At 47.5% G+C, this 26,139-nt stretch overlaps 1 protein-coding gene across 1 annotated transcript in view; it reads right to left on the reverse strand.

Annotated features, from left to right (window-relative positions):
* Window positions 1–26,139, reverse strand: part of CPI1 (cyclopropyl isomerase) — a 77,247-nt gene that overhangs the window by 7,045 nt on the left and 44,063 nt on the right. Inside the window, exons 3-6 of the mRNA XM_086495647.1 lie at window positions 15,801–15,884; window positions 15,093–15,134; window positions 14,912–15,022; window positions 14,566–14,760 (exon numbers count right to left, since the gene is read on the reverse strand). Of these exons, the coding sequence (XP_086351773.1) occupies window positions 14,566–14,760; window positions 14,912–15,022; window positions 15,093–15,134; window positions 15,801–15,884 (432 nt within the window). The remainder of the gene's footprint in view (window positions 1–14,565; window positions 14,761–14,911; window positions 15,023–15,092; window positions 15,135–15,800; window positions 15,885–26,139) is intronic.

The following is a 26,139-nucleotide window of genomic DNA, read 5'->3' on the forward strand; positions in this document are numbered from 1 at the left end:
AGCAGAGACTAGACTGACCAGAGCCCATGCAGCATTGGGTAGATTGGAAAGGATGTGTTCACAGGTTCAGTTTCAGGAGCCTAGGACGAAGCTCTGGCTCTTTGACACTCTGGTGGCTTCTGCATTACTTTATGGAGCTGAGATCTGGGGACCTTCATTAGATCATCACGGGAGGACAGGCCGCAGTGATGGATGGGGGGACATGGAGAAGCCTCTGGTCTCTATGATCTTGCGGCTCATTAGAGCCAAGGCCTCAGTACCACGTGCTATTGTTCGAGCAGAGCTAGTTGCCCCCCCACTAGTGGTGGAGGCGCTCACCAGATCGGTCTCCTTCATACACCGCATGTGGGAACTTCCCAGAGATAGATATGCTCGCCTTGCACTTGAGTCCTCTCGACAGTTAGCCATGCAGGGAGATACAGCATGCTGGTATGGGGAGATGACATCATGGTTTCAGGCGCATGGGTTCAGCATAGACAGATTGCCTCCCTTCCAGTACTCACTGGATGCACCCTCTCTGACTCTTACACAGTCCGAGATCACCAGGCTCATCCACCAGGACTTGACTCAGCTAGACACCAGGAGGACATGGATACAGCCAGCACAGGAGCTGGGCACGAAGATGGCTTTCTACAAAGAGCATCTCTTCCAGCTTACGGTTGATGGCTTTGTGACGAGGCCGAGATACATGGACACCCACTTGTCTCATGGGATACGATGTGCTATCGGCCAGATACGTACATCTTCACACCAGCTGCGGATCGAGACTAGGAAATACAGCAGAGTACCAGCAGAGGCCAGGACATGCCCCCTGTGTGACATCGAGCCAAAGACAGAGTTGCACTACACATGCCACTGCCCCGTCTACTATGAGATACGAGGCCGCTTCCATTGCTTGTTCAGAGAGGGCTTTGGACCATTCTCCAGAGTCATGCAGTACGAGGATCAGAGATGCTTGGGCTTGTTTTTGCTCGAGCTACGCAAACACAGAGAGAGCCTGATGAGAGGAGAGGCTAGCCAGTCCCAGAGACAGATCACAGATTTCTTTAGAGCTGTCACTGGACACCCGAAGGAGTTACTACCACAGCAGAGCTTGTCGTCTCACACCAGAGGCACACTGATCGACCGAGCGACTGAGCTTGGAAGATCCAGACGCCCACGACTGCGGAGGACTACACAGCATCGACGGAGGCTGCATCAGAGGATTCGGATCACTTTGGCTCGACATGCACGACGCCCGGTCAGACTACTGACCATGGAGGAGAATGATGAGATCCGCCAACGACCGATGCTGGATCTCTTGTGATCTAGATATCCCAGCTAGCTGCTGTTCACACCTAGTAGTTTAGGATTCCATAGTATTTTATTGTGGCATTTGTCATTTCATTTTTGTCTTTGTTGTCATCTTGTTCCTTTGACTCTGTATCAGATCCACCACATTGTAACTTTCTGGTCTCATAGGTCACTTTGGCCTTTTGAAGACGTTAATATAACATTTCATTTCATCTCTCTCTCTCTCTCTCTCTCTCTCTCTCTGCTAGGGTTCGTCGACCACCCTGCTGCCACAGCCCCCTGCTGGGCGCAGGACAGCGCCCTGTGGGGGTGTTACTCTAGCTTCTGCCCCCCCCAAGCAGGCGCCCACAACACAGATCTGCAGTTCACCTTCAGTCTGAGCTTCGGTGCCTCTGCACTGTTCAGCTTCAACTTAATCGAGCCACAGCCAGCGCACCTATTCTGCAAGCTTCAACTTAATCAAGCTCTGTTGACTTAATGGAGTCACAGCCAGTCATTCCCGCGCTCTGTTGACTTAATCGATTCAAGCCACAGCCATCAAGCACTCGATTCAAGTTCACTCATTCGGCTCACCTTGCTGAGCTCTGCCGACTTATTCGAGCCTGCCAGTTCACGCACTCGGCTCACCGAGGCCGTCGACTGTACAGACAGTGATGGCAGCACTTACAGCTTGATTTTGCTCTGTCCCCTGCGACAGTGAAGCATTTTGAGAAGTAGAGTGATTTTGCTCTCGTTCCCTGTGACAATGAGCATTGAGAAGTAGAGTGATTTTGGGCATTTGGAGAGAATGTTCTCACCAAAGGCACCTCCAGCAAGTGAGAAGATGGCGACCAATACCCCAAAAACACCGGAGAGAGCACGGGCTAGCTTTGCCGCTGTCCTAGCAGCCCCGAACAAGACAGATCGCATCGGACAATTGCAAGCTGCCCTCGACATGGTCATGGAAGAAAGCCACGACCTCAAAGCGCGCCTTAGCACGCTCGAGGCACGATTTGACTCCATGGTCGGCCTCACAACAGACAAAGTGACGGAAGTTGAAGAAAAAGTCACTCAAGTTCACACAATCGCACTCGCCAAAGTGGAAACTTGTGTGAAGACAGAATTGTGAGAACGTCAGCTTCAAGAAGAGAATGCCCTCAAGCTTCGCATTGGAGGGCTGCCCCAAGCATGAGACGAGTGCAAATAAGACTTCTGCAAATTAATAGACCTCCACAACGAAACTCTTAAACCGATCCATGTGGACTACCAATGCGGTAGAATGTATCGTCAACAAGTTCAACACCAAGCGCACACCTAGTGGACATGCCATTCTTGAGTTCAAAGACAAGGAGGAACGGCTCCGACTACTCGAGCAATCGCGTCTCCTTAAAGACACCGGGTTCTGGATCACCGAAGAACTCACCCCGACACAAGTCAAGCACAAAGGTGAAGAGCTGAAAAAAGTGCGTAAAGCACGAGCCAGAGGCAAGTGGGCACTTAACCGCGGAGGGAAGGCCATCATCCAGGAGTTTCGAACTCCTAACTGGCTCCTACCCCATAGGAACCCTTTTAGGCTTTGCTTTTTCTTTTGATGGACCCTCAGTCCTTAACTGATATGTGTCGATTGCCCTCACTTAGAAGAAATGGTTGTAATGTTTTGTTTTTGGTCCCATGGGTCATATCTGACCTCCGTGGACGATAATTCAATCTCTCTCTCTCTCTCTCTCTCTCTCTCTCTCTCTCTCTCTCTCTCTCATGCAAGCTGCAGAACAGGGTTTGCACAAGCAGCAGAGCAAGGTTCACCCAGGGCTCGCACGCAGAGTGCAGATTGAGTTCGTGCAGATTCGCGCGCACAGTGCAAGTCTCTTAGCCAGCCCATCGCGCTGTAACTCTATTGCGCCTTGCACGATAGCTTGCATTTGTGCGCAAATCGACAGCAGGCAGCCACGCCATGTAATAAAAAACTTACGTTAATGTTTTGATGTTACGGCAGTTGTAGCAACAAAGTAAGGTTCGATCAACAAGGCAGGTTTGGGCAAGGTAGTGTGCAGTTTCATCGAGTCCAAGTCCTCTCTCTCTCTCTCATGGCGGGCTACTGAACGCGCCAGGCTGGGGTTGCTGAGCACACAAGAGTTTCTGAGCGCACAAGGCTGTGGAAACGTAGGGGGAGCAGGTCATACAGGTACACCCTTTCTCTCTGACACAGCAGCACTCATAGCAGCACGCACAGGTGCAGACACAACAGGCAGCAGACCTGGGACAGTTTGCATAGCAGGTCGCCATCGCGGGTTGCAGCAGCAACACCCCATCAGTACTCAGCAGTGTTACTAAACACGAGCAGAACTGAGGGCCAGCGCAACAGGGGCCGTTACGATGGAGGTCATGAGCGCTTCACCAGTTTGCAAGCCCCGTACGAAGGCGACCTTCATGCTTACAAACAAGCGGATAACACAAGTGGGATGGGAGATGAAGGAATGGAAAGCAGAGATGGAAGGATGGTGGAAGGAGAAGGCCAGCCTTCTTCAAATGTTCCTCAATGAAGGCATGCATGGAAGAAGGAGAAAGAGGACCTGCACTTAGAGATACAATCACTTAAGGTGGATTCACAAGCACTCAAAGAAGAGGTCTCACCCCTCAAGCGAGAACTTGCTGATAGAGCAAGCAATGGACTAGAGGAAGGTGAATTCCAGCCCTCGGTGATAGAGGAAATCAAGGTCATCAAGGAACAGGTACGGATGATCAAAGAGGAAGAGAAACAAAATGGGGCAAGGACGTCTTTGTGGATGGATGTAATCACGAAGACACAGAAGAAAGCTGATGAGGCCGAGAAACGGATCAAAAGTCCCTAAGAAAGGGAAAGGGAAAGAAACCACATTTATCCCCACTCCTACAAATATCAACATGACTTTAGAAGAAGAGCAGCGAAGGAAGACTAGAGATTTGCACATCCGGATAACCGGTCTAAAAGACCGAGATGATGTGGAAGGGGAAGTCAAAGAACTTCTTCGCATGATGGGTAGTGAGGCTACTCGTACAAAGGCATGGAGGGTAGGGAAGAAGAAACAAGGAAAGGGTAGGGCAAGGACGTCTTTGTGGATGGATGTAATCACGAAGACACAGAAGAAAGCAGATGAGGCCGAGAAATGGATCAAAAGTCCCTCAGAAAGGGAAAGGGAAAGAAACCACATTTATCCCCACTCCTACAAATATCAACATGACTTTAGAAGAAGAGCAGCGAAGGAAGACTAGAGATTCGCACATCCAGATAACCGGTCTAAAAGACTGAGATGATGTGGAAGGGGAAGTCAAAGAACTTCTTCGCATGATGGGTAGTGAGACTACTCATACAAAGGCATGGAGGGTAGGGAAGAAGAAACAAGGAAATGGGGAGACTTTAAAAGAAAAAGCTCTAATCATGCGCTTCCCATCCATGGAGGCAAAGGACTTCTTGAAGAAGCGTCCAACACTAAAGAAAACGATCATATTCCTTGGAGATGACCTCACACTCACACAGCTTGCTCATATGAAAGAAGTTATGCCCGAGATAATGACAGCTCGGGAGAAGGGGAAAGTGGCCTTCTACAAGGATGGACGAGTGGTTATTCTGGAGAAGCGCTCCGCATGACGGTGCGAGACATGTGGGACCACATTCAGAGTGGCTACATGGAATTGTAATGGATCTTTGCGCCTTGATGTAGGGGCCTTTGAGGATAGTTTCATAGGGAGAGACATCATTTGCTACTCTGAGACGCATCAGGCCCCGGGGCAGTCCATGCCCCATGTGAGCGGATACAGATGGGAGACAACTTGCAGACAGGGGACTCGATCAGAGCGCAGAGGACGAGGTCAGGAGGAGTGGCAGTCTTATTCAAGGAGGAGCTACAGTCTCTGATACATATAGCTCGGAGGGATGAGCATGCTAGGTACATGTGGGTAAGACTGAAGGCAGAGACAGCCAGATATCTCTTCATCGCTATTTGCTATTTCCCTCCTAGTACGTCAGTATATGCATCACCTAGAGGACAGTCCCCTTTCTCTATTTTAGATGATAATATGTGGGAGTTTTCCAGAGATCCAGAGACAATGGAAGATTACAGATTTCTTTCAGTCACAGACAGAGGAGTTTGAGCAGCCCCCACAGCATAAGAACACCAGAGGCACCAGAGGCATACTGCTTGATCGGGCGATAGAGTTGGGGCAGTATCGTTGCCCAAGGATGAGGGGGCCCTCTCGACATCAACACACAGTGCGACAGAGGATCCATACCATACCGGCACGACATAAGAGCCGTCCCAGATACTGAGTGTATATGTATATGATCATTGATGCCCCGACTGTTAGAGAGCTCCATTGTATCAGCGCACCCTTTGTACTCCCCTTTGTATCAGCTTTCACCCCACCCCTACCCACTATTTTCTTTTCAGATCTTTGTACTTTTTGTACCCAGACCTGGTATTAGATTCACCACATGTAACCTTTTGGTCTCATAGGTCATTTTGGCATTTTGAAGACGTTAATATTACATTTCATTTCATCTCTCTCTCTCTCTCTCTCTCTCTCTCTCTCTCTCTCTCTCTCTCTCTCTCAAGTATCTAAGAGGAACCATCAATAACGCAAAGTTGCATGCATTAACGCAATGTTAAAACAAAAGATTTTCTAAATGTAAATTTGGTTCTAAGTTCTAACTATTTTCAGTTCTGTTGCATCTAACATTAATATCAGAGGTTTAATTTCACATAATCCTTGTGATGTTTTTTCTCTTATATATGAGTGTGTATTTAAGCCGTTCACCCAAGTATGTTTCTCTCACTCAACCAATTGCCTGACCTATCATTGCGTGTTGGACCGTGTGCCTTGAGCGTAGGAAATGCAAACATAGTATTTCGGGGGTTGCAGTTGTGGTGCAACTAAGAGAGGGTAGCTGCCTTGGTGTGAGCGCTAGACCACCTCATGAGGCCTTGCATGAATATTTGTAGTCATCACTTCTTCGACGTGACGCATTCGCATCCTTGCAGACATTCATTGGAAACATGAAGATATTGATTGCGAGAATCAGGATTTGTTCGCAACCTATGACGACAAGGGGAGGCGACATCCAAATCAGCCTATATGCTTTGAAGTCTTGGCAATGTTTGAGCATCATCTTTCCGACCTCCTTGGAGAATTCCATCTATCGAGAAGAGGCATTGGATTGTCATTCATCTATACATATCTTTGGTAGCACATCGTGTCCACACCATCTACATCTTCTTAGCAATTGGGTGCCACCATTCCAAAGCCGAAGGGTTCCACTCCGGGGTAATCACAACGGGAATTTGGAAGTCGTGAGCCTACATTCGCAGTCAAAAATGTTGCAAGACAAGGATTCGTCTAGAGCTTCCATCATCCGGCAATCTAGTCGAGCCTCCATGAGGAGCCTCTATCCTTCACGAGTTACTTGCAATTTCAAGAGACATCATACAAAGGACTTTCCATGGTTCATGGGCATTCCAAAGGACATACCCATCTTTTTGGTGTACATCCGGTTTGCATTTTGGTTCACACCATCTGAGTTGGGGCAGTGAAGGTTATTGTTTGCCAATAACCAACAAGGGCATCGTTGTAGCAGGCTACAGTGTCACTTTCACAGGACACACAGTTAGTACAGTTGGTATAGTCTGGTTCATACTAGATGGACTCTCTAGGCTGGCAGTGACAGGTGGCAGGGATACGGACGGTGGTCTAGTGGACATCGTGGCCAGGTCCCCACCACCACTCAGTTTGGAGATAGACTTAGGTGGCTGACATTTATGAGTCGTTGGTATTATCTTCTTCATATATGGTCCACCGTCGTCGTCTAGAGTAGCAAGTCTATACACACAGCACGTCTGCACCATCCCTGCACATCTGAGCCTCGACACCCCCATTGTACCTGTGAGTTCTGGGCTGAAGCTGAGTGTGCTGCCACGCCAGAGTCTGTATCGGTTCTTTGAGATGGTCGAGTCCTATGTTCTGGTCTGTTGTTGTGTCTCTGTGTGATCAGTTGTTATCTATTGTTCCTTTGTTTTCAGTCTGTTTTGAGTGAGATTGTCACGCACATTGCACTGAGGAGCACCCACTGTAGAGAGCACGACACACTATCCGCGCTACATGTGCTCTCATTTTTGGCGATCACGGTGGGACCTCAACTGAAGTCTCACTCTCTGTTGAGGTACAAATCGAGAAGCTAGCTGGTTTTTACCTAGCTTCGCCTACTTTGCCTTGCACTGTGCAGCCTACTGGTCCGGTCCTCTCTCGCCCTGGTCTAACCAGCTCTCATCCTGGTCTAGGCCTTCCTCGTCCCTGGTCTAGTCCTTCCTCTTCCCTGGTCTAGTCCCTCCTCGTCCATGGTCCAGCCTGGTGGTCTAGTCACTTGCCCTGGTCTAGTAGAGTCTAGACCTGTATTTAGCCACTTAAAGGTCTTCTTGCCCAAAGCTTGGTTGAATTTGTGGTCGTTGCATGACACATACAAGGGGGTCATTAGAGCGTCAAAGCGCACTAATGAGTCCTCTGAAGTACTACAACAAAAGACAACCCTTGGTACCTAGTAGAAGTCCATCAACCTCATCACCCATACCTCCACATACGGCATCACCCATTCCTCTATCCGGTTCCACATCTTCTAGGTTACCTTCCCCAGTAAAGCTCTCTCCTATTTTGTTACAGCAGGCTATTGAGCAACGGACTCCTGAGCAAGAGGCCATGGAGGCATTGACTAGTGTTTTGGCCAAGGTAAACATCAAGTTTCCTACCTTCAAGGGACTCTCCTCAGAAGATGCAGACGACCATGCAAGGAGGTTTGTATCTCTCTGTAGAGGTCATGGTCTTAATAGAGACAATGCTTATTTAGTACTCTTTCCATCTACCTTGGATGGCTTAGCAGACAAATGGTACAGTCAGTTTGCAAAGAACCATTTTGCAATTGGGCAGATTTAAGACAACAGTTCTGTGCAACATTCAGGCCGGGTGACTACCAGGAAAAGGTTTTGGATGAGTTGGCCAACATGGTGCTCCAGCCAGAGGAGACTTTTGCAGAACTCATGACTAAAACCAAGTCTCTGGTTGCCAAGGTTCCCCAGCAACCCGGTGAATTTATGGTTAAGAAGTGGGTAGAGAAGGCTCTTCCCAAAACTTCTCAGCAAAAACTCCGAGAGAGTCTCCGACCCGACGCCAGTCTGGAGGAGTTTGTCACGGCTGCTACTAGGATAGAGGGCGCTAGGAAGCTGTTCGCCAACTCCCCTCACATAGAGACCCCCTCTGTGTTTTCGGAAAGTCCTTCTAATCCATTGACTTCTTTACACAAGGAACTTGAAGCCCTAAAACTACAACGCGCTCTGCAAGAGGAGAAATCAATCTCTCTTAGACAGGAGAAACCCCCACATCTCGAGGCTTTGAATCAAATCAAGAAAGAGCTAGAAAATCTTCGGTCTCAGCAGGAGACTAAGGCTATGGTATGGTGCAGCTCATGTCGCTCTCCAGGACTCTCTCCACAGGACTGCCCCTTCGGGCTTATTGCCATTTCTGCGAAAAGTATGGGCATGAGGACAAGGACTGCTAGTACCTCAAGGGATTGCGACAAATACAGCAAAGTCTTGGTCCTACTCTTCAACAAGGGCCAGCGCCTGCATCCAACATGGTTTCTCCCTGTGGCCATCCACACCACATGCCACCCTTATTGCCAGCCCCTCCTATGCAAGGTATGCATGCAGAGCACTTTTCACTCTCAGAGCTTTTATCACAACCATGCTGTCACAAGACGGGCACCACGTGCCAATAGAAAAGAACAAACTGAACAGACTTTTAGCACTTCAATAACAACTCAACTGAAAGAGAGAGACGACACGCGACACGGAGTGGCGAAATTCCACCCCAAAGAGTATTGGCCCCAAACCTTGGCGCCCCTTTCGGTATTTCTTTATATTGCATCATCAAAGTACAAGCCGGTATTCCAGACTCTGCACCTTCTCTAGGAAGCATGCCAGAGAATGAACCCTGACCTCATATTTAAAGGCCCTTGGCCTAAAAAGCAATTACAGTGAAAAGCCTTCAAAGCTCAAAAGCTCCTAGTCCAAAAAGCATGCCAAAAGCTGCCAGCTTTTTTGTAAACCGTGCTAGTGTCCGTACAGCAGGACACGTGTTAGCCCGCCACGTCAGCGAATCAAGGTTAGGGTTTCGGGCCGAATTAGGGTTTCTGATTTTAGGGTTAGGGTTTCAACAGAATTAAGGTTTTTGATTTTAGGGTTAGGGTTTCAACAGAATTAGGGTTTCGACATGTCAGCAGTTTGTTACATCTCCCCTTCTTGAAAGAGAGTAATCGTCCGCGATTACAGCATATCTGCAAAACAACTTAAGTTAGCTCAAAAATTTCCGAGGGTCATTTCGAGGGACATTCCGAGGGACAATTAGTTTGCTCTTTTTATTCAGGAGTTAGCTTCTCCTTTCTACTCTTTTGATCAAGGAGTTAGCTCCTTTCGGCTGTTTTGATCACGGAGTTAGCTTCTCCTTTCTACTCTTTTGATCAAGGAGTTAGCTTCTCCTTTCGGCTCTTTTGATCAAGGAGTTAGCTTCTCCTTTCGTCCAGATCGGAACTCTTGATATTCCGGCGTAGTAAAATTAGCCATCACACCCAGACCGTACTGATCTTCCACGGGTGTCTTGATGGACTAAAATTACATACCCAGGCAATGTCATCCAATTAGAAATATTCAGTAATTGGCACATCACAATGCAACACAAATGCTTACATATGCATGTCACAAGACACAACAAACAGCGCCGCTGAGCACCACAAACAACACCTAAGCAAGTCTAAGTTAAGAAGGTAGAGGTTGCACAATTTCAACAGACCAAGCTTGTGCCTGAAACCACTCCAACACTGAGTTTAAAGTTCACTCGGGCTGATCCCTGCGCATAGGAGAAAAGAGAAGCCAACCGTTGAGTCCAGGGCCTCTATCCCTCTAGTTGTAAGGAACAGTACATGAACTCTGATGCAAGCTGCCTCAAAGTCTGGTGAGGAGTCGCCAAGAAACCGTGTAAAGTCGTAGGCAAAGAAATTCCAACGACGACGAATGTCAAAGCTCCTCAATCCACGAGGAACTGCTGCAAAGGGGGACATCTGCACCAGAAGAGGGGTTCGCAAGAAAGGTTGTCCCTCTCTCACCAAGCGACTCGTGGCAAAAGCACTGTCAAGAGATCTCCTAGCAGCCAAGGATGGTCCTGCCCACTCGGATGGCTGTGGGGAAGGAGGGGGAGGAGATGTGGAAGCAGGGGGGCTCGTGGAAGAAGGAGGAGTGGGGGGGCGGGGAGCGGAAGAGGAAGGATGCGGGGGGGGAGGGGCTGTCGAGGTGAGACTGAGGTGGAGGATGGAGCGGGGACCTCGTCCTGCTGAAGAGGGTCAAAACGGTTCCCTATGGGAACTGACTGCTGCCTGGGGACCACTCTGAGTGCCAAGCTAGCGTGGTGCCCCTTGTCGACGTCGACCACGAACCTGCTGCCAGCCCTCCTCCACTCGAGTCCCAAGCTCGGAGGGTGGATTTGCCTGCGTACCCTATGACTCTGTCTGCTGCTGCTGGCCAGCCCTTGAAGGCTGGGACTGAGCCTGCGGTGTAGGTCAAGATCTCCTCCATGGACAGGCCTTCGCAAGATGGCCCATCTGACAACAAGTAAAGCACTGATTCGGGAGGCCCGAATACTCCACGCTCTGATGGAACCAACCTCCACTCACTCGAGGTAGTAGGATGACCTTCGGGAGAGAGTGGGTGTCCCGAACCAGAACACGTATGGGAATGCTGGACGCCTTGGCAGCTACAGAGGCTGTCGTGCGAGGTGTCCCCAGGACAGTCCAAATCGCTTAGCCTATCCTAGAAAGGAGTGGAAGGTACTCCCTCCACAGGCCGGGGAAGCCGACTGAGATGGGTAGGTCTCCCTGCTCGACAAGAACGTTGGTAGTTGGGTCGAAACCGTGGCACTACTGTCGAAAGTGTGCTCGAACTTCTCAAATGGCCAGGGGGCTCATCGCAATGACCTTGGACGCCATCTCGCGAGTCTCAAACTCTATCTGGTAGTAGCCATGCCTGTGAAACTGAACATCGAGAATCTTGCCCACCTCGGCAAGAAGGTGGGCCTGAAGGAGATCACGCAACTCTCCTCTGCTAGGTCGGGCGCCAATGATCTTGCAGATGACGGAGGTCGCTTGGAGGCGCTCCACCTCTGCGGCTAGGCTCGCTTGCTCTGTCGATGAGAGAGCAAGTTGGATGGTGGGCTTTGCAGGGTCGAGCGAGGGGCCTTCTGGAGAGTCCCTCTGGAGGCAGGTAGTGAGGGGGGGGAGTGAAACAGGCCCGTAGGGCGGTAGGCGTTGGCTTTCACCCGAAATTCTTTACTTCAGACACACACACAGAGCACTTTGCAAAGGTAACCTGTAACGGGGATTAACACCTAAGTACACACACGGCTCGGAAGCTAGAATGCTCCGAGCAAACGCCGACAACCTGTAGGCCCCAAAATTGGCGCCCGTTTCGGTATTTCTTTATTCTTTAACAGTGGGAATAAAACCTGTGATCTCCTACAAGCTGCCCCGCACAATCTAGGCTAAGAAACACCTGTTCTGGCCCGATTTCGGTAACATAACTCTACTAGGACGCTTCACAGTCAATATCCCCACGCAATAGATGATTTTCCCGACACATACGGACACTTTGCAAAACCTGGCGAGAATCTGCAGCACGCTGAATTCTCTGTTTTCTGCCCCGAGAATGCGTCAGATCACCTGTACAGCGGTCCCCTCGCGTCCCCGAACCTCCTAGGAGTATTAGGGTCCGTTTAGGGCCGAAACCCTAAACCTGCAAAAATACACAGCAGGCTGTAATTCCCTGTTTTGGGCTCCGTTTGCGTGCCGGTCGCATCTGTAGCAAGACCTCGAGCTCCCCACCTATAGGGCTAGTTGCCCTTTGAATCGGACGAGATTTCTCACGTGAAACCTCTCCGAATTCACCTGTACCTACGGGGGATTAGCCGATAGCTAATCCAGTACCTGTGCAAGAGGCTCTTGCCTCGGCAAACGCGCATGAACCCACATAACAGTACATTGGTCAAATGAAAAGCCCACTAGTGGGGCATAACATACTGCTCGTAGGGGAGAGAGAGAGCAGTGCATAGCGTGCAGGGCGTCACTCCTAGCACCGCACTCTACATAAGAGGGAAAGGAAGCACTCCATAGCTCTTAACCTGTGATGAGAGAGAGTTGCAAATGAGCCTCCCAGCTATAAAATCAGCGCCAACTCTTCCTTGCATTGGAAAGTGCACAAAAATGTGACACTCGACGCATTTACAAGCATTTTCCCGTTTCGGGTTCGCCACTTAAAAATCTCCTGACCAGTTGCCCAGTTGACTTCGCGGCAGAGTTGTAAAATGTTCCCCTAGTCAATCCGGAGGTAATGACGTGAACAGATTTCACGGCCCAAAATAGCAGTTCCCTAAATTTTAGGAAATGATTCCGTTGGGCTCCCTGTGGTCATCTGGCCATCTATCCTCATTGGGACCGCATCCAAAAGTGCAATGTGGCCCAACTGTCGGATACTTTCTATTGGTAGTCCCACCTTGACTTTATGCCTTTATTGAGTTCACTTCCTAGTATCCACCAACTTGCTAAGTGCGACGGGGGGAACTATATGATCGTGCTCTGAGCCTAGACATCCTCTTACCATACGAATTCCAGTGCCAACCACTACCCATCTGCGGGTGAAACTACCGTTCACATTGGCCATACAATGTCCGACCGTTTGCTACTTCAAGAAGAGGGTCTCAAAAATAAGACAAAACCCATTGGAAAGAAACCAACAACTAAAGTTAGCAGTTGCCACGTCCTCGTGACATAGTTAACAGTTGCCACGTCCCCGTGACAGGGAGTAGAGTGTGCGGGGGCTGAGGGCAGCGAATGAAGGGGGGAGGCGGCAATGGTGAGCAGCAGGGGCGAGGGGGAGCGGGCTGAGCAAAACGCGCTGGCTAGGCAGTGGGGCACAGCAGCCCGCAGCTGCAGGCAAGGGCAGGCGGGGGCAACGCACAGCAAGGCAGGCTTGAAGGAGAAAGGGGGGGCGACAAGTGCAGGCGAGGGGCGAGCGAGAGCAGCAGCGAGCTATTTTTGCTGATAATTCTTACAAATGAGCAAAAAAAAAAAGGCCATTCCGCTTTTAAAGCATCTCTCTCAACATCCGTGTTCATATTGGTGTTGTTGGCTTTCTCTGCTTTGGCAATCTGCTTCCTTTTTCTGAGGAACCTGCCAGGGCTTCAAAGCCTGACTTCTTTGCCACATTGTACAGACTCCTCATTCAATATCATGGGTACAACCTCGTCCCAAGTGATAGATAGTGTTGAGACATCCCCTGGCAATCAACGATGAGTAGGAATTCATACAACGCGAAGGCAACTAAGAAAAGAGTTGGACACCCATATTCTACAAACTGATATGCTTCTCCATGTGAAGTATCTTTGGTTGAACCTCCTATATCTTGTTGAGGTGAACCCCCATGGATACTTTATTGCATCCAAGGTCCTAAATTGCACCTCCAAAGCTATCCATTTTCATTGGAGAAACTTGATCATACAAAGAAGCCAGTTGTCTCCAAATCATCTTTGGTTGATTACAAACGGTATACGATTGAGGATTATGAATGAATGGATTTTAGCATTGACATGCTCCCACAATGCCCCTCCAACCAACTCCCCTGGCCTTTCAAACTCCTTGGTAACAAAGCCTCCAAGCTCATACGAGTTAAAGACTGCCATCATGGTCACTCACCATATAGCATCAATTGCTGGTCCATCCGAAAAGTCGGAAGGGTAGGGATCTAAGATGGCTTATCTGCAACTCTGCTTTACAAATTCGCCCAATCTCCCCAATCATTGTCAATTCCAGGACATCATCCTCAAGGATTGGGTTCTTCTTTGAACCTTCACCCGTCTCCATTGGATCCAAAGAGAACACACACATCCACAATGATCATCATGAACAGATTTTATCCATTTTTGGGATTGCACTGTAAAAGTCTATCTGCACTGCTAAAGAGAGAAGCATTTGTTTTTATATAGTTATTAGAGACCCAAACTGGCAGTAGACCTTTTACTATTGCTCATTGCAGCTCCTAAGTTAAAATAAGCACTATCTCCTTACTCAACCCAGATCCAAGCAACAATTAGAGGAACTGCGAAAACTTAATTATCAAAACCAAAAAGGTGAGAGGAGCTTCATGCTGATACATACATGGAGATTAAGATTATTACCTCTGAGATTGCCCAAGCTTCAGCAAATGCAGTTGCATAAGATAAAGCAAGTATCCACAATGCTTCAATCATCCACTGCACCGACTTCATTGAATCGTTTCCCAATGCATGCCTAAGACGCCTCAGGGTAATGTTGGAGACAACATGATAAAACAAAAAACAACAGTGTGCTAGGAAAAAGGTGGTCCATGGTACCTGCATAGACCACATCATGATCGTCACTTGAAACTATTCGTGTGAGAACTTGAAATGTGCAAACAATAAATAAGACATGTTCAATATGAGTGGTTATCAAAAATTTATGATTTGCTATATCCAAAATCGTCAAGTAAGCTAGATATTGTACATTATTGAACCTCCAAGAGGGAAATGTATAGGAGGCACCAAGAACTGTGAAAAAGTAGTGTGTCCAAAAAAAGTTCCCAACATAGCTGAAGATGGCCATCCACAAAGAAGCCTGAAAATGAGCAATGTGACAGATTAGTGAAGGAAGAGCTATAACCGAGCAAGAATTGAGGACTGCATGCCTTGAACCAGTAGCGTTTCCATATAGGCTTCCCCACATCTCCCTGATAACATCAGTAAATTCCACAGATCAGTACGCACCATGTTAAAAAAATCTGTTTACAAGAACCAAACACATTAAACATGACATGTGACCCAAAAAGACTGCCAAAATCTTTTTGTCAGACTCATATGTCATGGCTGCCCAGCCTCAGACTTATAGAACCCCTCACCAAGCATAAGAGCATTTCGTTACACAAGATCCCAGATTCAAAACAGACAAAGTATACAGAACAGAAGTACCAATGATAGCATGAGAGTCAGACAAACATCAAGATAAATTTCACAACGCCCTTGATCCTTCTTGCAATGCTTTAGCTAATCAGTAAGTTTGAAGGTGGCAATGGGACTTACTATTGAAACTTTGTAATACCATTGGCTTCGGTACAACGTTAAATACTTCTAGCTTACATCACAAATAGGACGCAATACATGTATTTCAAGTTGACTCTTTCAGTTTTCATCAAAATGTCAAAATAGTAATAAGTAGATTTCCGGAAACAAAGATAAGCTACAAGCTTTAATATGCTGCTGAATTGATACAGCTCAATGCAGCTTTAGGTTCAGCTTTATCCAATTAAGAGTTTAAAAGAATCAACAAGTCAAAAACATCTTGCATACATAACTTGTTCATGAAGAAAAACTGTTTAAAATTCTTACCAAGAGCTTACCTTTCCAACAATGAAAATAGGCACGATGACAGATGGTACTGCTGAAACGAGACCCAGAAGAAAGTACTCTAGCTCGCTAAATTTCTGAAACCAATAAATCAAGTATTTAGTAAATGCTCAAACACCCAAAATCCCGCTGTAGTAAGAGACGGCAGTTAAACAAACACGAAGCACAGCACTTCCACTATACTTTCATGCTCAATGCATCACATAAATGCTCATCATCTTATAGACATGCATTGAGATTGAGAACCTTAGCATTTGCACTCCATCCACGTTTCTCTTTTTCCCACATGTGTAAAGAGACAAAAAGCACCTAGAGTTCGGACATCTTGCCTCTACAAGCAAGAGATGGCAGAGATCAAAGGCCAGTTCCAACTGGAGACTGCAGAGCTGTTGACACCCCCATATTTGATGTATATCATTCTACACCCCTAGTATAGCACAGGATGAAGCTAGCTAGAGTGCAAATTATACTTGTATAGCCTTTGCACATAGTCTTGCATTTCGAACCCCTAGCAGTAAAGCTCCATCCTCCCTCCATCCACCATCATGGTCACCACTCATTGTACCCCACAAATCACCAGTTTATGAATAGCTTTAGCTATAGTCATTACTTTCAGTTCAGCTTTTCATTCTTTGAGATGCCAGGCTCTCTCTCTCTCTCTCTCTCTCTCTCTCTCTCTCTCTCTCTCTCTCTCTCTCAGAGGGTGTTTCGGTCCTTTCTCTAGGGTCATGAGTTATGAGGATCAGAGATGTCTTGGGCTATATCTACTTGAGTTACAGAGATATAGAGACACTTTACTCGGGAGAGATAGAGAGAGACAGTCCCAAAGACAGATTACAGATTTCTTTTTACTAGATATGGAACAGCCAGAGGAGCAGTCATCATTGCAGAGCTCGGCCCACACTCATTCGGCCACTACCGGCACTCTCATCGACCGAGCACTAGAGCTACGGAGATCCAGACGGCCACAATTGAGGAGAGGGGCTACACAGCATCGACGGAGACTACAGCAGAGGATTCGAGCCATACTCTCTCAATATCCAAAGTGCAGATGAGGATGGATTCTAGTAGTAGAATCTAGTTCTTTTGTACCCAGACATGGTATTAGATTCACCATTTTGTAACAGATTGGTCTCATAGGTCATTTTGGCCTTTTGAAGATGTTAATATAACATTTCATTTCATCTCTCTCTCTCTCTCTCTCTCTCTCTCTCTCTCTCTCTCTCTCTCTCTCTCAGTTCAACTCTCCTCGTCGGCTAGATATTTAAGGTCTCTTGGGAGAGTTTCCTACGACGTTAAAACTCTCTTCTTCTTCTTCTTCTTCTTCTTCTTCTTCTTCTCTCTCTCTCTCTCTCTCTCTCTCTCTCTCTCTCTCTCTCTCTCTCTCTCTCTCTCTCAGTTCAACTCTCCTCGTCGGCTAGATATTTAAGGTCTCTTGGGATAGTTTCCTACGACGTTAAAACTCTCTTCTTCTTCTTCTTCTTCTCTCTCTCTCTCTCTCTCTCTCTCTCTCTCTCTCTCTCTCTCTCTCTCTCTCTCTCTCTCTCTCTCTCTCTCTCTACCCCCTGCCCCATGCTCGAGCGTTGTCCCCCTACACCCCCTGCTCCTGCTCGCTGCCCTCTGCTCTCCCGCTGCCCCTGCCCCCGCCCTCTGTTCTCTCCCGCTGCCCCTGCGCCCTGCCCCTTGCTCGCGTGATGCCCCCTACTCCCGCTCGCTTCCCCCTGCTCTGCACCCGCCCGTGCTCGCGCGCTTTGCTCTCTCCCGCTGCCCCTGTGCCCCCGCTCTCTCTCCCGCTGCCCCTGCCCCTGCCCCCGTCCCCGCCCTCTATTCTCTCTCATGCTCTACCTGCAACCCCCCAAACCCAGCCTAACCTAACGCATAGAGAGAGAAAGAGGGGAGGGGAAAGTAACGTAGATACAGAAAGAGGGAGAAAAAGTGGCGTAGAGACTCGAGAGAGAAAGAGGAAAAAGTGGCGTAGAGAGAGAAAGAGGGGAAAAATTGCGTAGAGAGAGAAAGAGGGAAAAAAAAAAAACCAAACCAGCGTAGAGAAAGAAAGAGGGGGAAAATCGTGTAGAGAGAGAGAGAGAGAGAGGAAAAAAAAACAGGCATAGAGAGAGAAAGAGGAGGAAAATCGCGTAGAGAGGAAAAAAAAAACTTATGTATCCCTCTCCCTCTCCTGCTGTGGCCCGTCAATCATGAGAAAGCAGAACGGCAAGAATGACCCGATGGAGGATGCCATCCAAAAATGCAAAGAACAATTGAGCGAGTCCATCAATAAGATAAACCGCCACCTCCTAGGTACTATTAACGAACTCGACACACGCGTAGCAGCACAAGAAAGCACGATACATTCACTCAAGGATCGCGTGAAGGCCCAAGATGAGGAAATCGCACTACTCAAGAAAGAGCTTGCAGAGGTGCAATCGCAGAATGTCCTCGAAGGAGAGCTTCAACCCTCTGCCATTGAAGAACTTAACACGATTAAGGAACAAGTACGGGCCATCAAGGAAGGTGAGGAGCAACAAAAAGAAATGATGACCTCGTGGGTAGATGTTATCACAAAGACCCAACAAAAAGCAAAAAAGGCCGAAAAATGAATCGAGATTGTCAAGAAAGGAAAAAGCAAGGAAATAACCCCCACTCTTACGCGAACCATCATCAACTTGACACTAGAAGAGGAGCAAAGGAGACGTGCACGGATCTTACACGTAAGGATATGTGGCCTCAAAGACCAAGATAATGTGGATAAAGAGGTGAAAGAACTCATGACTCTGGTGGGAGTCGGCGAGCAGACGCATACGAGGGCTTGAAGAGTGGGCACTAAGAAAAGTGGGAGCAACGGAGAAACCTCGAAGGAAAGGGCACTCGTTCTCCACTTCCCCTCCATGGAAGCGAAGAAAGACTTCTTGAAGAAGAGACCGACTCTAAAGAAGACTGGCATCTTTCTTGGAGATGACCTCACCCTCTCGCAGATTGCTCATATGCAAGAAGTAATGCCGGAAATAAGAGCAGCAAGAGAAAAGGGGAAGATTTCTTTTTACAGGGCTGGAAAGGTGGTGATATTGGAGCGACGCCCCGCATGACGGTGCAAGACCTATGGGACCACACTAAAGATGGCAACCTGGAATTGTAATGGGTCATTCCGTCTTGATGTAGGGGCCTTTGAGGATAGCTTCACGGGGAGAGACATCATTTTCTACTCTGAGACGCACCAAGCACCTGGACAATCCATGCCACAGGTGAGCGGATATAGATGGGAGACAGCCTGCAGACAAGAGACCAGATTGGAGCATCAAGGACGGGGCTCAGGGGGAGTGGCAGTTCTATTCAGGGAGGAATTGCAGCCACTGATATATATAGCACGCAAGGATGAACAGGCTAGGTACATGTGGGTGAGGCTCAGGGCAAAGACGGGCAGATACCTCTACATTGCTATTTGTTACTTTCCTCCTAGTACGGCAGTATATGGATCACCTAGAGGACAATCCCCCTTTGCTATTTTGGATAATGACATATGGAAGTTTTCCAAGGATGGTGACATTATCATACTAGGGGATTTCAATGCTAGGACTACCCACCACCAGACAATATTTTATGATACTTCAAAAGAGATGCTTAGGGAGCTGGACGTCGCAAAGATGGTCTATCCAGACTATCACAAGATGACGAATACACTAAATATGGCAGATACTTGATAGATATGGCCATTGTAAATGGCCTACAAAGATTTTCGATAGCTGGAGGTTTTACTTGCTTTCCACACCGACATGGTGCCAACGCAGTGGATTATGTTATGGCCCAACCAGGTCTCATTCCATTCTTTCAGGATTTCATGGTGGGCACTAGGCCAACTGGAGTAGTAGTTGATCATGCTATCGTGTCTTGCACCCTGACCTTTCAGTTCAGCACAGCTCCATTAGGAGAGATCCCCACACACACTCGGTATACCTCCATGAGGGAGACGGATTCAGTGTATATGGATGAGATATACATGCAGCTATGCACCCAGGAGCTGGGACGGCCACTAGATGAACTCACTCGGATACTGATAGAGACGCTCCATGATGCAGCATCAAAGGCATACCCCCGCTGCCAGCCCACGGAGACGATCTGGGAACATGCCCCAAAACAGTTGGTATGATGAGGAGTGCAGAGAGACAAGGATCAAATTACAGAGGGAAGTGCTCACAGATATTACCACACATAGACAGTCACGGATTATCTTTCGCCGCCTAGTGCGACGAAAGAAAGGGGCCTATCTATCTCAACTAGAGCGGGATCTATATCAGCTATTTATAAGTCAGGACTCAGGCGAATCATGGAGGCTATTCCACGAGCATTCACCACCACCAGCAATCACCTCCACTGAGACATGCGGGGAATATGCCGCATCTCTCTAAAAAGCATCAGGGCAACCACCTCTGCCGGACCCACTAGAGACATGCCCGGAGACATGTTCTTTCTTTACTGCCGAGAGGGTAAGGAAAGCCATTGACAGGATGAAGACAAGGAGAGCACATGATCATGATGATCTGGTAGTAGAGCACTTCATCCGTGCCAGAGATATGCTTGCAGAGCTCCTGGCTATGATGTTTAATCGAGCCATATATGAAGGCTTCCCGGAGACTTGGAGTATGTCTACGATTGTGCCTATTTTCAAGTCAGGAGATCCCATGATTCCCGCGAATTATCGCACCATCATGGTTGGACACACATAGGTTGTATGCATCCGTTCTTGAGCAATATCTGAGTAGATGGGCAGAGCGAGAGGGCATAAGAGCACCAGAGCAAGCAGGTTTCAGGAGAGGTTTCTCCACTCTTGACCAGATTCTGACACTTAGTGCTATTATTGAGGAGGGTAGACACCATGGCAAGAGGATCTATTGTAGCTTTGTGGATTTCTGCAAAGCTTTTGACACAGTGCCGAGAGCCAGACTTATACACAAACTATAGGACAAGGGTGTGCCTACAGAGCTAATATGGGGTATTCTGGCTCTATACAGGACAGTGATAGGGCGGGTACGCACCACTCAGGGAATGTCTGACATGGTCCACTCCACTATTGGAGTAAAGGAGGGATGTCCCCCTATCCCCGACTCTTTTTGGGATGTATGTGGATGAGTTTTTGGATTATGTAGAGCGTCAGGGGGACAGGGGGGCTCAGCTAGCAGGGACATGGATTCCGCTGTTACTATATGTTGATGATATTGTGTTGATTTCTGACTCTCCAGAGGGGATGCAGCATCATTTGGATGCTCTGCATACATTTGCTCGTGATAGTGGATTGTTTGTCAATCTACGGAAAACCAAGGTTATGGTGTTCAACACTACACCACAGTGGGTCAGGAGGTCGACACCCACATCTATGTATGGCCAGGAGACTGTGGGGTACACAGATGCATATACTTATCTTGGGGTAGTCTTCGGTGGACCGGTGTTTCACTAAGGAGAGCATCAGAGACTAGACTAACGAGAGCATGTGCAGCTTTGGGAGGACTAGAGAGGATGTGTTCGCAGGTTCTGTTTTAGGAACCGCGAACAAAGCTTTGGCTTTCTGACACTCTAGTGACTCCAGCTATGCTCTATGGAGTTCAAGTATGGGGACCCTCAGTAGACAACCATGGGAGATATGGCAACACGGATGGATGGAGATGTATGGAGAGGCCTCTAATCTCCATCATCGCTTGGATTATTCGGACTAAGGCCTCAGTACCACATGAGATTATCCGAGCCGAGCTAGCGCCCCCCCCCCCCCCCCCCCCCCCCCCCCCCCCCCCCGCCTCGTGGTGGAGGCACTGACGAGATCAGTTTCTTTTATGCATGGTCTATGGGATCTCCACAGGGACAGATACGCTCGGCTTGCCCCCTGGAGTCATCTCGACAACTAGCTCTACAAGGCGATACAGCATGTTGGTATGGACAGATGACATCATGGTTTCAGTCGCATGGTCTCAACATGGATAGATTACCTCCGCTTCAATACTCCCTGGATGCACCCTCCCTGTCTCTCACACGGACAGAGATCACCAAACTCATACGTCAAGATCTGATTCACCTAAATACCAGGAGCACATGGATACAGCCGACACAAGAGTTGGGCACGAAGATGGCCTTCTACAAAGAGCATCTTCTCCAACTCACGGAGGACGGCTTTGTGACTAGGCCTGCATACATGGATACACACTTATTTCATAGGATAAGATGCGCTATTGGACAGATGCGCACATCCTCACATCAGCTCCAAATCGAGACTGGCCGATTTCGAGGGGTGTCAGCAGGAGCCAAAATATGTCACCTATGTAACTTAGAGCTAGAGACAGAGCTGCACTACACATGTCACTGCCCGGCATATTATGAGATACGCGGCCGCTTCCACTGCCTGTTCAGAGAAGGATTCGGACCTTTTTCTAGAGTCATGAGATACAAGGATCAGAGGTGTCTCGGATTGTTCCTGCTAGAGCTGCGCAGACTTAGGGAGAGCTTGCTGAGGACATCAGGGGAAAGACAATCTCAGAGACGAATCACAAATTTCTTTACACCAGCCAGAGGAGAGCCAACGAAGCATTCATTACAGCAGATCTTAAAGCCTACTCATACTAGAGGTACACTGCTTGACCCAGCCACTGACCTTGGCAGATCCAGACGTCTACGACCTCGGGGGGTATCCCACTACCGACGAAGGCTGCAACAGAAGATACAGATCACTCTAGCTCGACATGCTAGACGCCCAACCAGAGTACTGACCATGGAGAAGGTCGATGAGATCCGACAGCGACCGATGAGAGATTTCATCTGAACCCACAACCCCCCCCCCCCCCCCCCCCTATTTCCTTTCTCCTTAGTGTTTTAGTGTTAGTTCTTTGTAACTTTGTAATTTCCGTACTCAGGCATGGTATCAGATTCACCAATTGTAACTTTTTGGTCTCATAGGTCATTTTGGCCCTTTGAAGACATTAATCTAACATTTCAGTTCATTTCATCTCTCTCTCTCTCTCTCTCTCTCTCTCTCTCTCTCTCTCTCTCTCTCTCAATTATGAGGATCAAAAATGTCTTGGGCTATATCTACTTGAGCTACACAGATATAGAAACACTTTACTGGGGAGAGCTAGAGAGAGACAGTCCCATAGACAGATTACAAATTTCTTTTCACTAGATATGGGACAGCCAGAGGAGCAACCATCACTGCAAAGCTCCGCCCACACTCGTTCAACCACTATCGGCACTCTCAACAACCGAGCTCTCTCTCTCTCTTCTATAGCGGAAATTGCACGTAGAGCTGATTGGGGCAAGAAGCAGGAGGCACAGAGTAGCAGAGAGCTAACGCTAGAGATCGAAGCAGAGAGAGAGAGAGAGAGAGAGAGAGAGAGAGAGAGAGAGAGAGAGAGCTCACGTTTTTGGGAAAAACTCAATAAGTGAGTTTTGGGTTTTCCCACTTTTATTATAAGTGACTTTGAAAAAATGTGTCCAAGTTCAATGTGAACCTAGACAAAGTATAAAAATGTACAAAACGGGGTTATTTAGGTCTTTAACCCGACAACCTCCCACTTTTGGGCAATCTGCTTTGCTAAGCTTAGTGTATGGAGGTAAAGGTACTCCAAGAGGCTTAGCATCAGCCATATTAAACATGTCAAGTACTTTTGCAATGTACCTTTCTTGAGATAAAAACAACAATTTCAGCTTGCTATCTCTTTTAATACGCATGCCCAAAATATGTTTTGCATCACCCAAATCCTTCATAGCAAATACTGTATTTAGCTTACATTTCAGAGCATCAAGACTATCCTTATGTTTCCCGGCAAGCAGCATGTTATCAACATAGACAACAAGAATGATGGGACTACCATCTTCATCCCTTTTCGTATACAAACAATGATCTGCATAGCTGCGTTTAAAGCCTTGAGACAGCATAAAAGTGTCAAACTTCTTATACCACTGCCGTGATGATTGTCTCAAACCATACAGAGCCCTTTTCAGTTTTCATATAAGTTCCTCGCATGTAGGAACTACAAAACCTTCAGGTTGTTTCATGTGTATGTCCTCTTCAATGTCACCATGCAAAGATGTTGTCTTTACATCCATTCGATTCAGTTCCAAATCAAGCACCTCAACGAGAGCAAAAAGGACATGTAAAGTTGTAAGCTTTACAACAAGAGAAAAGATTTCTTGAAAATCAATTCCTTCTTTCTATGCATATCCTTTTGCAACCAATCTTGCCTTGTACTTGGGTTTTTCATCCACAATCTTAATCTTGTATACCCATTTGTTAGGAAGAGCCTTTCTCTCTTTAGGCAATGATACAAGATCCAAAGTATCATTTGCATACAAGGATTTCATTTCCTCTTGCATTGCAAGCTCCCACTTACTGCTTGACTCACATGACTTAGCCTCTTTATAAGTAAGAGATTCACCCTCATCTGTCAACATTGCATGATCCAAAGAGGGATTAAATCTTTGCGATTTCCTTCTCAAACGAGTTGACCTACGTACCCAATGATCTACATTCTCAGGCAACGGTTCTACATCATAAGGCAACTCATTTTCAGCTCTATCATGCTGCTGAAAATCATTTTCATCCAATTCAGGTGGCTGTCCATCCTCATTAGGAGCATCAAAATCATGTCCTACCTCTTCTGGCTCAAGGGTAACCGGTTGATTATCAATTTCAGCTTGTTATAATGCATCATGAGGCTCTTTTTCAACATCAATGGGTGGCACGGAAGGCCGAAATCTGAGTGTTTTCTTGTCAGCATCAGATTTTGTAGCATTCTTAAGCAATTTTGCCTCATTGAACACTACATCTTGGCTGCGTATTACCTTTCTAAACTGTGGTAACCACACTTTATAGCCCATTTCACCTTCTTCCCCATAACCTAGGAAGACTCCTTTTATGGACTTTATATCAAGCTTTGTTCTCAAGTCATTGCGTACATGAACAAAAGCTTCGTAGCCAAATACTCTTTGGCCGGTTCGGGTTTCGAGGTGAGGATATGTAGTACCAAGTCGTTCATGCATTGTTCTCTCTGGGCCACACGCTCTAACTCCAAGGCCACTTGCGCTTGCTCACGCTCAAGCTCCATAGTAGCCTTTCTTTCTTCGGCCACTTCTAGACGAAGTGGAAGTGGAAGCATTGAAGATGACTTTGTCGCTTTCGGCACGGCCCAAAGAAGCAAGCGTTGCAGATTTATGAAGTTCAAGTACCGCACGACCCACATATCAGAGTGGGCTGGCGAAGAGTCCTTTCCAGAATTCCGGATGCTATTGGTGATCTCCCTCGACGCCATACAATGTGGTACTAGTACCTCACTTTGAAAAGGAGGGGATGTCACGTGACACATCCAACCCTATGTGTCCGTGGACAAGCTACAGCATGATCAGGGTTCAGTAAGTCAAGTCAGTCTAGAATAGACACTGATCTGGCACTTTTGTGAGTCTATTCGTAGACCGTGCATGACCAATCACTTAAGTTAGATGCATATCCTCCGGTTGCACACAACATGATCATCAGCATTCCCATCAGAATCCATCAAGGGAATTTTCCAGAGCAATAAGCCTATTTTCCCTATTTTTGACATTTTTCACTTATTTATTAAGTGACTTTAGGGCAATTTTGCTAAGATAATATATAAGCAAACGAGAGTTAGTACTTTCTGGCAGAAGAGGCAACAAGAGCATTGCTCAACAGGTCACTTCTCAGCAAGAACAAGACCCCTTCAACCTGGCGTTTTTGGAGCCAAACACACCAGTGTTTTCTCCCCAGCAGCCTCAGCGTTTTCAGCCCCTTGCATTGGCGTTTTCCAACCAGCAATTTCAGCGTTTGTAAAGCCCAGCAAGATCAGCGATTTAACACCAGCAACTTAGCGTTTTTAGCAACCCTAGACCAGCGTTTTTGTAACAGCAAAACAGCCAGCCACTTCAGCGTTTTTGCCAACTTGCATCAGCGTTTTTGCACTACCAAACCAGCGTTTTCAGCAAGGCAAAATTCAGCAGATAGAAGAGCAGCATATCAGCATTTTGCATCAACCAATTCAGAAGACAGAATAGCAGCAGATCCAACAAAGTCCAAGCACGAAAGACAACGTTGTTGCACATCAAGTCACAATAGCGGATAGCCTCTTCCTCGTCATCACCACCGTCGGCCTCGACATAGCCATTAGACTTGCATCATATAGCTTCCACATACACTTGTACTAGATTGTGCAATCAATAGTAGACCACTCTCGCCATCGAGAGTGGGGCCCTTGCAGGAGGGTTTGACAACTTCCCGGTGTCATATTCTCTTCTCTGGAGAAGCCGAAAGCTTACAAAGAAGGTCGTAGAGCTGTAAAGTTTAGC

The sequence above is a fragment of the Adiantum capillus-veneris genome, chromosome 22 (genome assembly GCF_014529385.1).
Source record: "Adiantum capillus-veneris isolate H3 chromosome 22, ASM1452938v2, whole genome shotgun sequence".
Taxonomy (NCBI): Eukaryota; Viridiplantae; Streptophyta; class Polypodiopsida; order Polypodiales; family Pteridaceae; genus Adiantum; species Adiantum capillus-veneris.